At 32.0% G+C, this 13,852-nt stretch overlaps 2 protein-coding genes across 2 annotated transcripts; one reads left to right on the top strand and one right to left on the bottom strand.

Moving 5' to 3' along the window:
• The first annotated feature begins 315 nt into the window (after nt 1–315).
• On the top strand, nt 316–5,460 carry LOC127241301 (uncharacterized). Its single transcript, XM_051260271.1, has 5 exons — nt 316–696; nt 2,792–2,914; nt 3,806–3,902; nt 4,791–4,888; nt 5,109–5,460. Exons 1-5 carry the CDS (start codon nt 334–336, stop codon nt 5,340–5,342), a joined length of 915 nt encoding a protein of 304 aa, XP_051116228.1. The 5' UTR covers nt 316–333; the 3' UTR covers nt 5,343–5,460.
• On the bottom strand, nt 5,439–13,545 carry LOC127241299 (pyruvate kinase, cytosolic isozyme-like). The gene is made up of 3 exons (XM_051260270.1): nt 13,421–13,545; nt 6,979–7,276; nt 5,439–6,868 (listed from the first exon to the last, which is right to left on the bottom strand). The coding sequence occupies exons 2-3, from the start codon at nt 7,252–7,254 to the stop codon at nt 5,594–5,596; spliced, it is 1,551 nt and encodes a 516-aa protein (XP_051116227.1). The 5' UTR covers nt 7,255–7,276; nt 13,421–13,545; the 3' UTR covers nt 5,439–5,593.
• Between the last annotated feature and the right edge of the window lie 307 nt (nt 13,546–13,852).

The raw sequence follows: 13,852 nt of genomic DNA on the forward strand, positions 1-13,852 counted from the left end.
TCACATTTGAAAATTTATAATTTATAATTTTTTTAATTAAATTACAATAAGTCAATATGAGTGTGTTTGTTTGGAAATTTTCTCCAAATTTTATTATTTATTTAATTTTTTTTTCCAAAATACCAAATCAAATTTTTATTTTTATTCAAAATTTTAATTATTTAAATCCCAATTCAAAATCCAAACATCCAAACAAACACACCCTTAGTTTTAAACCTCACTTAAAACTAAATTTAAAAACAAAAGTCGGGCTCCAAAACCGAAGTATTTTCCCGCTTTGTTTTCCCGCGGAACCACAGTAGAAATTTAAGGAACTCTCCATCAGTCTATCACATGACAGGTATGCAGCCCCCGCCTGCCTCAGCACAAACTCACAGAATGAACACCGGCGGCGGCGCAGCCCCCACTGGGTGTTACAAGTGTGGCCGTCCGGGTCATTGGTCTCGTGACTGCCCTTCCAATCCCACTTCCGTCAACGGGGAACATCCAAATCCGCCTATTTCCTCCAATCCCGAGTTCAATTCCAATACAGCATCAAGGTCGCATCTCCCGACTCAGAAGCCGAAGCCGAAGCCAAAGCCGCCGAGGAGAACAAGGCCAAAGCTGACACCAGACCTTCTCCTTTCTGACGCCGGCATCGGACATATCCTCCGATACTTCCCCAAAGCCTTAAAGTGTCGCGGCCGTGGCCACGAGGTAAATTCCCTGAATTGATCCGATTCATGATTGTGGTAGAGTGATGAAGTTCTTATATTTCGTATACGATATTTTGGGTTTTCTTTTGATGATAGTGGTTAAGATTTCTTTGCTGGTTGCTCGGCTAGGATCGGATCGGATCAAACCCTAGATTGTAATGTGTTGGTGATTGGTTGTTTTGTAACTCTGCATTTCCATAGCGCAAAGAGATGATATTTGCCTGTTTTTAACAGTTTAAAGTTGTCCAATCACATATTTAGCTGAGGCTATCTTTCTCTCAGTAGATTGTTGTCTGTCAATTAAATTTGTGGCTACAAAAATTCGACTCGCTCGCCAGCTAATCCCACTGCTGGTGAGTAATCCAATCCGGTAGGAAATTCTCAGTTGTCTCATTATTTCCTGCTTTGTCCATCTGAAGAACTCTTCCTGCTTCTTGTACACGGTTTGGTTCGGAGGCACCTCCTGTTGCTTCTTGTTCTCAGGATGTTTGTTCACCAGCTGTAAAGCAATCCTTTGCTTGCTCCCATATCTGGGTCTTTTCCTTAGCTGATATTTGATCCCTGAAACTCTCTTCCTTTACATTCCAAACAAGAACAAGATCTCAATTACCATTCAACACTGAACATTCGTTTCTGGTGCTATGGTGTAAGCCCAAGCTCAAATTATTCCTTAAAAATAAAACTTGGTAAAGAACAATATTTTACTTCCTTTTGCGTGTGAGAAGAAGTTGGGCATTTCAAGTGTGAAGGGTTTTGGGGGTGCTGTCTGTCGCTTGTGTTAATCTCTGTAAAATATAATCATCCAATTTTGCTCTCAAGTGGAGAACCCCTGTTTCTAAAATGTTTTCGGATTCTGGATTGCTGTGTAAATTATTGTTTTCATTTTTTCATTTAATTTCTTTCATTCGATCTAGGTTCTCCCTTGGTATTTGTTTAGGTTGGTTATTTTGGGGGTATGTTGGTGCTACTGATCTTGTTAAAATCAGATTCACTTTCTGATTTATTTTGCATTGATCAAGTTTAGTTTGTAAATTTGTGAAGTTTCCAGACTTTTTTCCCCAGCACTGTCATCAGTCTTTATTGATTCTGTCCCAAACTCCCCATCATTTTGGTTACCATATGTTTACATAAATATCGAAATCATGAAGTTAGCGAAGGGTGTGACTTGTGCACAGATTTTTCTGTCATTTGCTAATATTAACTTCGAGCCTTCTTTTACAGTTGAAAATTTACTGATGCTATTCATTTTTCGTTGAATTAAAATTATTTGGGCCTCCTTGTTTGTTTAATGCAATTTCCTTGAGCTGCTTATATCTCGGCTTCGTGTGATCTACATAATGAGATGAGTGGACTGGAAATATGGGCGTCTTGCGGGGATACTATTTCAATTTGATTTCACAGCATCGGCTGCCAAAGTTCCATCAATTCTTAATGGATACTATCATCAGTTACAGAGTACGATAGGCAAAGTTGATGACATTTCTAGGTCATACTCATAATAAATACATTTAACATTAGAAGATAACCATTTAAGTGTTGATTTTAGTACTTGTTTAGAATGTTTGTGGATGCTGTGTTGAATGAATACCTGACAAATGAAAGCGTACATAGTTTGTTCAATTGCGTTTTGAACATATTACATGGAAGAAAAGCAAAAATGTATTGGTTGTTAGTGTTTCTTTATAGTTTTTGTGTCTTTTATTTACATGTTTTTGAGATGAAATAGTTATTATGTGATATATTTTGAGGGAAACAGAGAGATTGAATAGTGAAAAAACAAAAAATGCCCAAGTGAACAAACTAATAGTTGGTGAAAGCCCGTACGTATTTTAGATTGTTTTAACTATGTTAAAACTTTTGTGCTGTCGCAATCTATTTGATTCTCTACTTAATATGCAGGCTCAAATTCTTGATGATATTGACTTGCATTATTCTTGTTTTATTGCAAGTCTATGGAAATAAGTGCTGGCGACTGACATGACTGTTGTATTTTTTTCATGACACTAGCATATACTAATTTCAGACTTTAGAAAGTTCACATTTGACTCTTCCATCCAACATAGTATTTTGTCCCTGAATCTAATTATTTGATGCAGGTTAATGACTTGCAGCACCTACTGCACCTGTATGCTGAGTGGCACTCACGTTTACTTCCGTATTACAACTTTGACCAATTCATACACAAGGTGGAACAAGTGGCTACAACAAAGCGTTTCAAGGCAAGAATGATTTACCTTTTCATTTGCTCATATAATCATACACCTGAAATATTTGTTGCAATTGTTTGTCATAAGTCAAATTCTTCATTGTCGTATATGAGTCTTTTCTCTAGTATTAATAGAACCTTTTTTTGAGAAGGGAAATAGAAGTATTTGGTATTCAATGTCCTCAGAAAGCGATTTCTTCATGTGTTATGTAATCACATCCAATATACTCTTGCCATGGATGGATGGGTTTGAATGTAACTTACTTAATAGAATTAGTTCAAATCTTATTCCTCCTTTTGTTTCATTTGTGAGAATTTATAGATCACCTTCAATTTCTTTTAAACAAACAAGTAATATTTCCTTAGATTACTTCAATTTTCTGCAATTATAAACTAGTTCAGACCTGTGACATCTGTTTAATAATTCTTCGATATATCAAAGATGCTACAGAACTTTTCTTTTTGAGTAACTTCTCTCAATTGTTTGGGTCATTTTCTGAAGTGTTTTGCGCATGGTAGCGAATTGTAGTGCCTTATTTAGGATCCATACTATTACTAAATGTGTAGGTTGCAGTTAACACTGTGTTAGAGCATGATTAGCTAGTGATCCTCCTTTGTGCAAAAATATGTATTTGTTTCATGGATTAAAGTAATTTTCTATTTGTATATATTTAAATGTTTTTACGGTAAGTGACTAAGGAGTGTTTAATTTGTGTAATCATGGATACCACCCAGTTTTTAGATTTTCTGTGCTTCACTAGTAAGGCTACTTCTAGTGAACATTTTTTGTATTGAAAGCTGTGTCCTAGGTTTCCTGAAAGTTTAATTTCTGCCTGTCATTTTGAAATAATTAAATAGCTTGATAACTATTCTTGACACTCTTATTTATGATCTCTTTATATAGGTATGTCTTAGAAATCTACAAGAGAAAGTTGCCACTGGAGAGGACCCTACCAAGCTGCATGAGCCTCAAGATCAGCAAACCTCATTTGATGAACAAGGTATATGCATCCAATAGCTTAATTAAACAATTGTCTTGAATGACTAAAAGTTAAATTTTTGCTTATTAGCACTCTATCAAGATATATCTTTTTAGCAGTTTTTGACCATAGTGCAGAATTCTTTTAAAAAGTTTGGAATTGAATTTACTGTGTATAGGTGAGATGCATGATATGTCCATGAAAATAGTCTTTTTTTTTGGTTTGATTAATTAAAAACAAATTAAGTTTACTTATGATCTTAATGTTGTGTAATATCATAACAAAATCTTAAATCTATATTATATAAAAATAATTGGCAAAAGCCATCTACAGATTATGCTTGCACAACATAATATAGTCAATAACATGTTTGGCATCTTGGCTGCCTCTGATTATATAATACTGCTATGCTTCTTTTGATTTTTGGAACATGAAATCCACTGCAAGTTGCTGCAAACATCCTAAAGCCAGTGAGGTTAATGTAGATTTTATACTAATCTAATATACACAATGGAACTCCTCAAGTTTCTTGGTTTGAATATCTACTTCAATGAAGTTCCTAATGTGCCATACATTTCTTTAAAGGAGTGCTTGCACATGAGGACATGATGGCTTCTTGAAGTGTCTAAATATGTATGATATTCTTGATTTCATGTAGAACTTCTAGGCAAGGTATTAGTTAAATTGTTTTCATTTGCAGTGGTGCTAATGCACATATATTAATGGGTTGAAACACTTTCACTCTTAAATCTGCTGAAGCGAAGTCTTTACCGTATCTGGAAAGGAATGTATGCCCATGATTGTCTTTCATAGATCATCCCAGTTTTCCTTTCTACCATTAATGTAGAAAGGAGAATAATACTACTCATCTCCATGTGTTTGATTCAATTGAGATTTTGTGCTTCCAAGGTGCTTCTGGGAGCCGGGACATTCCGAGTCATCTGAACGAAGGCATGATTGATTCTCAAGAAGACATGGCTCGAGACATTTGGGAGGCAGCAGTTGCTGTGAGTTCTTTACTCATTAGGCTTGCTATGTATAACTCTTTTGGTGATCTTTTATTGTGTGCAAAATATTCGATGATTTTTCTCTGACTGTGACCTCACATGTCTGGTATGATGGTCGCAGTATGAAGTATTGGTTTTCGAACGAATTTTCTTCCACTGAAAAAATGATTGGAAATTTATGTCCATAATCTGCTCCTAGTAATGGCAATGTTCGATGCAGGACACTAGTACTCGTGAGCCATTGCATCCTGTAGATACTGCTACTGCTACTGATACTGATACATTGAGAGATGCTCCGGAACAACGAATAGACAACAATGCCGGTGCTTCTAGTCAAAGTCAGATGTCAGAAGAACAGAAGGCTCGCATGGAGGCCAACAAGTTGAAAGCATTAGAGAGAGCTGCAGCAAGGTCCCGTGCAGCACGTGCCTGTGTCTCCTCCTCCTCCTCGTAGGATCTTTCCTTTTGTGATATTCAGTTAGTTAACAACTATCACTATCATTGAGCCATGGTTTATGATATTAGCACAGCCTTCAGGCTTTGTGTAGTCTTGAGGAAAAATGAAGTAGTAAGCATTTGGTGTTTATCAAACTAATTACTTTGTTTTGCAATGCAACAAACACAGAATCAGTTTGTTCGTTCGCTCATTGTTGGATTCAGAAACCTTATTTCAAAAGAGGCGATAGAAGCTGGATTGGATCGTCTTCACTTCACAATGCAGATCTTGATAACGGACGCAGTCCCGATACGATGCAGAACGACAACTGCGTCGCCCGGAAGACACAGCTCCCTGCCAGTCGCAAACTGCAACGCGCCTTCGAGAATGACTTCAGTTGATTCAGCATCTGTGGCCTTTGCAGACCCTTCAGCAAGAACTGGGATCAGGCCCCGATACACCAGGCTCTGCCTTGCCGGTGCCTCGTCGCTGACCTCCCAATCAAACGAGTCCGTCGTTAGTATTGGGACCACTACCGACAGTATCGGCACTGCTGGCCGGTACTTGGCCACCAGTTTTGCAGTAGTCCCGCCTCGTGTCATCACCACGATGAGCTTTGCTTTAGCCTTGTTGGCAGTGCGGACTGCAGTCGAGGCGAGCGATTCCAGTGGGCTCATCGGCACAGGGGCCGACTTGATCATCGCTTTGAAGATTCCCTCGTAGTCGAGGGAAGACTCAGCCTCGATGCATATCCGGGACATGATCTTGACGGCGAGTTCTGGGTATGCACCGGCAGCGCTCTCCCCGCTGAGCATGACACAGTCGGTGCCGTCGAGGACTGCATTGGCGACATCTGTTGCCTCGGCTCGCGTTGGCCTTGGCGACTTGATCATGGATTCAAGCATTTGCGTCGCGGTCACCACAGGCTTGCCTGCTTGATTACACTTGTATATCATCATCTTCTGGGCCAGGAAGATCTTCTCCACTGGAATTTCCATGCCCAGATCCCCTCGAGCAACCATGAAAGAATCCGTCTCTCGAAGAATTTCGTCGAAGTTGATGACCCCCTCTTGGTTCTCGATCTTCGACATCAACTGTATCTTCTTGGCATGAGGGCCAAGAACTTTCCGAACATGAACTAGATCGGATCCCTTGCGCACGAAGGAGAGTGCAATCATGTCGATGTTATTAGGAACACCCCATCCGAGGATGTCTTCCTTGTCCTTGTCGGTAAGTGTAGGAAGATCGACGACAACCCCGGGCAAGTTAACGTTCTTCCTCTCCCCCAAAGTAGCATTGTTTTGGCAGCGGCATCTGACAGTCCCTTGAGCAGCGTCGCAGGAAAGAACAGTAAGGGTGATGGTGCCGTCGGCGCAGAGAATCGTATTTCCGGGCTCCAAATGGAGGGGCAACTTCTTGTAGCTCATGGAGATCATTTCTTGGTCTCCTTTAATGGTGTAATCTGTGGTGATGGTGATCTCCTTGCCCTCTTTCAGTTCAATGGGTTTTCCGTCCTTGAGGAAACCCGTGCGAATCTCGGGTCCCTGCAGAACCAGAATGTTAAAATATATTTAGAAGCAATATATTAGATTTATATGAGATGATTTGTATATCACTATGGATCGATTAAAGAGATGTAGTATTGATTGATGACCTTGGTATCCAGCATGACGGCACAGAGGATGCTGGTATTGTGCATGGCGATGCGGAGATTGTCGAGAGTCTCCTGATGGTATTGGTGGGTGCCGTGGGAGAAGTTGAAGCGCGCCACATTCATCCCGGCGCGGAGGAGCTTCTCCAACATCGGGACCGATCTCGAAGCTGGCCCTAAGGTGCATACAATCTTTGTCTTTGCCACTCCACCATTACACTTCGACTTCGACAATGCCGCCGCTGCATTCATTGTTCCTTCCATCTCTATGTTCGCCATCTTCTTTTTAATTAATTGATTCCTACAAACATGGCAGGGTATTAATTTAGTCAATGCGCACTTTCGGATAACGGCTGAGAATTTCCACGTTATAAAAATAAAAAATAAAATTGATTCCTCATCCTTAATTCAATCCTTACTTCATATATTTGTAGATTGGGACTACGAGCATGCTTTCTTGTACTAATTAAACTCTTAACGTATATATTGCTTTGGCTTTCAAATCAAATGCTGCTAATAACGCATAAATTATAGTACTATCATAATACAAAATATAATATATATTTATAAAATAACATACAATAATATATATTATGTCCGTCAGGCTCTAAATCACATTTACCTTTTTTGCGTTATCGTATTTAATATTAAAAATATTTTTATATTTGTATAATTTTTTTTTTTAACAAATATCCATCTATTAATATTATAATACACTAAGGCCGCTCCATTTTTGCAATTGGTACAGTACAAATGTACAAATGCATGCAGTTGATTTACAGTACTTTTACTCAAACCATAAACTTCAATTTTTACTCCAAAAATATATTCCCTATATATTATTCTTTTATATTATTTTATATAACTTTTCGTATTTATAAATTACACCCCAACTTTAATTATTTTTACATTATAATCCATACACATATATTTATATTTTATTTAAAAATTACATATATTAAAATTAACATTTATAAATAATAACTATTACAAATAAAATAATTTTAAATAAATAATAAAATGCTATCTAGACAAATAATTATTTAAAAATAAAAAATTATACATAATTTTTTATAAAATAAAAGTACATGTAACTTTAAAAAGATAAAATTATATCACTTTCCGAAAAATAAAATTATACATTCACTTTTAAAAAATAAAATTATATATTAATTTTAAACGTAAAATATTACATTATTTTTTTTAAAAATAAAATTCTATATCACTTTTCAAAAAATAAAATTATACAATCACTTTTAAAAAATAAAATTATACATAATTTTTTAATATATAAAATTATATATCATATTCTAAAAAATAACATTAAGCAATACATCCCAAAAAATAACAAAAATACAAAAAATACCATAAAATATTATAAAACCTCCACTCCAAAAATATAGTGGAGGTACAGTGTTACTCCATTTTTGGGGAAAATAAAATATGTGTATTGAAATATTTTTGCAATTTATATTTTATTCCAACCCACCGTATAAACTTATACAGTACAATAGTGTATTATACAAAACTACGTGATATTTACTTTACAGTTAAGGTGGTCAAATCATCAGTGTTGATTTAATGTAATCAGTACCATAACCACCATCGCATATATTTAAACAGTGCCGTTATTGTTTTGATGACAATTGAGTCAGCACCATGCTGATTGAATAGGGACCGTTGGATTTTTTATTTTTATTTTTTTAATAATGTGATGCATAATAAAAAATACTTCCTCCGTCCACTTACATATAATGTTTACATATTTATATTTTGGGACGTCTAATTACAAAGTTAACATTTTATTAAATACCCTACTTTTTTCCACAAATACCCTTACTTTACATCACATCGTTACTTTTACACAAAGAAAAATAAGGACAAAAATGTCATTATACTACTTTTAACTACTCACTATAATTAAAATACTATTATTTCTTAAACATCGCGCTAAAAATAAATGTAAACCTCGTAAATGGAGTATTATTTTAGTAAATTTACAATTCACTTTAATATGAAAATTAAAGTTTTTCTAAAATAACAACAAAGATGTTTTTATTTAAAAGCACAAGGCCTATACTAACAATAGAAATATACTTTACGTGAATATAGTTTATGTTTTCTTCTTTCAATTATGGTGCTTATATTTACCGCTCTCATTTTTTGATTACGAATCTTTACAAAAATAATTAAATAGCTCGATTTTTCTACAATATATAGGTCTCACTTTATAAAATAAAAATATAATTGTACTTTTCAAAATTTAATTTATGTCATATTATTCAATTACAAAAATATTGAGTTAATAAATTAAAAGAGCACTAGCTCTCTCAAATAGAACACTGCTTCCTCTCTTATTTCAGAGCACTACCTCTATTGACAAGAGAGTAATGTTTTTTTAATCAAAGAGCACGAGCTCTGTTGACATAAAGTGCTGATTCTCTTAAATAGAATATTGTTCGTTTAAAAAATTAGAAAATATTATCTTTGTTAAAAAATTAGAAAGTATTGTCTTTGATAATCGAGAGTACTGCCTCCATTCACATAGAGCACCACTTTTGACAAAAAAACACTGCTTCCGTTAACAAAGAGCACTAACTCTATTGACATGAAACATTGCTTCTTTTATTAGATAAAAATAGTTTTTTTTTTACAAAAAAACACTGACACTTTCAAATAGAAAACTATTAAGTAAAACAAAATTAAAGATTAGTAATTGAGAGTATTGTCTCTGTTCACATAGAACATTGCCTCTATTGACATAAAATACTGCTTCTATTAATAGAAAGCAACGGCTTTGTTTGTAGAGTCGCACTACTTCTATTAGTAGAAAACAACGACTTTGTTCGTAGAGTCGCACTACTTCTATTAGTAGAAAGCAACTGATTTGTTCGTAGGGTCGCACTATTTATATTATCAGAGAGCAGTAGCTAATTTGATAAATTTTTATTATCTTTATTTTTTATTCACTTCTTTACCAATACAATTATTAAATTTATTAATTAATTAATTTTCCAACTTAATTAGTTTTAACTTGTCTTCCATTTGATGGGTTTCTTCATTTATTTATTTTTTATGTTTATTTATTTATCTATTTATTTATGTCGCCTGTTAAAGAGAAAGATAAAATATAAAATAAATCAATTATATTTTGTTAGATGAGAAAAAATTAAAAAGAATGTTACCAAAGAGGAAGATCGATTGCAGAGGAAGAATGACTGAGATAAATTGAAATTACTTATTTACCCTTCAATATAGCATTAACTATTTGATTAAAAAAAATCTTATATTTAAGTCAAGCGATGAAACATCCCTCCCTTAAGTGTGTGCATACGTTGAGTAAAATTTCTGCCGGGGTGTGAGCGTGTGCTTGTGATAGCATATTTTTTTTCCCAATACAATAGAACATTAAAATATTAAATCTAATACTTGGTTATATCACATTAATAATTTACATCAATTCAAAATTTTACTTTTCATTTTCTCTTTGATTATTATATTTTTCTTCAGAAATCAACATTCAATATCTGTTTGTCTTATTTTACCCAAAATATTATATATATCCAATAATTATTTTTATTTAAATATAATGAAACAAAGCAAAAACATAAAACAACCATAAATTTATAGTGTATACTCTCTCAATATTTGCTGATCTACCTTAAGTCATTTTCCATCCAAATCATTGCTTACAATTGGTTTGTTGACCAACTTATTTTAGAGTGGGAGGATTCTCCATAAATATTATAAAAATATAATATTTTTTCGGTCGTACTTATTATATCCGGATTACCGTAGAAATAAGAATTTATATAAGTATAATTAATAAATAATTAAAACTATATTAGTGAAAATAATTATCTTATAATATAAATAATTATAAATTAAAATTAAAATTAAAATAACTAATTAATCTAATTAAAATAAAAAATTATAAATTAAAAAATTTAAAATGAGATTAAAATGTGTAATTATTTATTATTTATTTTTAAAAAAAGAGTGCATGAAATATGAAACTGACAAAAATAATAAGGTGAACACATTATATGTGACGGAGAAAATATATATTTTAATACAATATATATAATATTGGAGTATAATTTATTTATAAAAAAAATTTATAATTCAATACAAAATATTATTTTTTATATTAACCACACAATTTATGTACATGATATAAAAAATATATTCATAAACAAATACAGAACACACCAAATATTATTATGTCCTTTAAGGGAATTACTTTGTGCTGACAATAATTTAAATATTACAAATAAAAAATAAATAAACAATACAAATGCAATAAATAGAAATAATTTATAAATTTGCATATTACTGTTAATCTGAACAGATAATATATATCAATACAATACACTCAATAAATATTAATTGATAATATATATTTTTCAATAATAAAATATGTATTGTATTATTTGAGAATATATAATTTTTATTTTTTACTCCCTCCATCCCAAATACTATGTTCAAATTGCCGTTTATGTCCGTCCCACTTACCATGTCATTTCCTTTTTTGGAAAACGATTATACACTTTAATCTCATTTAAAAATTTTAAATTTTATTTTTTTTTAAATTTTAATTAAACTAATTAGTTATCTTAATCTTAATTTATAATTATTTATATTATAAAATAATTATTTTCACTAATATATTCTTAATTATCTACTAATTACACCACTTTTAAAATAGAGTGTCTACAGTGTAGCAGACACGGTATCTGGGACGGAGGGAGTATTTTTTATTTTTATGTGTTGATATGCCACCGCCCGGGACTTCAACTAGTCTCCTTGCTTATATAATGGATATTTGGATGAACATACTTTATTCTTCCCTAAAAATGCACAATTTCTTTGAAATCAGTATTTATATTTTTGTAAAATAAAATACTATAAATTTTAGTTTTTCAATAATTTTTGTACCACATATATTTTTTAATTATATTTTAACTAAAAAAAGTAAATTTTTTTGTGCCTTAAAAAAATCACAAATGTATCTACTTTTAAAAAGAGTTCATTCAATATACTCCTTCCGTCCCATAATTAGGTATCCGTTTGCTTTTCGCACGTAATTTTAAAAATATTAGTATTATATTGAAATATATTAGGAATATAATATTAGATATAATATTTTGTATAAAATTTAAAAAAAAATTAATATAGTATTTTAGATAAAAAAAAAAAAAAATAGTTATGTGATACGAGGTTTTGTAATAAAATAATATTATTGTTAATAAATATTATCAAAAAGTCATTCAAAAATATATGTAAACCGAAAGTTCTAGTGCCATGATTTTGGTGCTTAATACATTGTATAACATTCAGAATATATAGATGGGGTCTGAGAAAAAATAAGTTATAGAGTGAGAGAAAAATAAAATTAAAACCAATATTAAATATTAAATAAGTCAAAAATACATGTGTTTGTTTGGGGGATTTAATAAGATTTCTACTATTCATCCAATTTTTTCCCCCCAAAAACATCAAATCAAACACCTATTTTTCATTTTTTTATATTATACTAAAAATCAATTTTACATTCAAAACATCACATCAATACCTATTTATATCACATCATACAACTATTCAAATTCAAAATTTTTACTATTCAAATCCCAACTCAAAATCCAAACCCCCAAACAAACACACCTGCTCAATCACAAAATTCTTATGAAAAGACCATACTTCCAACGAACTTCATAAGGTAAACTGTCATAATCTTAATAATATAATAATACTCCCTCTATCACGTAAATCTTTCCTTATTTAATCGGATACGAATTTTAATAAAAGTGAGTAATAATTATTATTTTTTTTATAGTAAAAAAAGTATAAAAATATAATAATTTTTTATTTAAAAAGAAAAAAAAAATATTTCTTTTTATGATCACCCAAAAAGAAAGTGAGTATAAATTTAAATGATAAAGAGAATAATAATAATAATAGTAATAAAGGGTTTATTTCCAAAATAATTACAAACAAACTTTGAAAGGAGTATAGGGGAGCAGTAAAATTTAATTGTCCGATACTAACGCCTTGTTTACATAACACATTTTCACTCATTTAACACTATTTATTTTTTTAAAAAAATCACATCAAATACATTTTTTCTTTTAAAAAACATCAAATCAAATACCGACCTTTTATTTTTTTTTCAAATTTTTAAAATTTCAAAAACCTCTGTCTAAACAAAAACCTAAATCATAAACCAGACAATAGTAAAATAATTACAGGCAAATTAAACATCATATAAAGAAGAAAATGCAGATGGTGGATTTCTTTCTTTCTTTCTTTCTTTGCATAAACACAATTAAATAGATCTACTACTACAAAAAAGTTAAGAAGAAAAATGATTTGATGATGATGAGATGAGATGAGATGAGAGGAAAATTAGATGAATTGATGGAAAAGAATTGATCGTAAGACTAACCGAATCAAATTAAGCAAACCCTACTGTGTGTTGGTCTGTCTGAACCCTTCATTTCTTTCTTCTTCTTGGATGGAATGGAAGGAGACTTATCTTAAAGAATAGGAATGGGAATCATCTCAGCCACACATCTTGCACTCTTCCATTTGATATAATATATATATATATATAGAGGAAAATTGCAAAAAATATCTTAAACATATACCTATTGTCACTTTTGTTCTGTATTTATCTCTCTGGTAATATATATCCACGTGTGATGTGAATGTCACGCGCGAGCAAATGACATAAATAACGACTTTTGTAAACATGTGAGATATATTTTGCCAACGAGATAATTAGAAGACAAAAGTGATAATACGATATAAGTGTGGAATATTTTTTGCAATTTTCTGAATATATATATATATATATCTATACATATATCACCTCTCT

This window comes from Andrographis paniculata, unplaced genomic scaffold (genome assembly GCF_009805555.1).
Source record: "Andrographis paniculata isolate CXL003 unplaced genomic scaffold, ASM980555v1 Contig82END, whole genome shotgun sequence".
NCBI lineage: Eukaryota > Viridiplantae > Streptophyta > Magnoliopsida > Lamiales > Acanthaceae > Andrographis > Andrographis paniculata.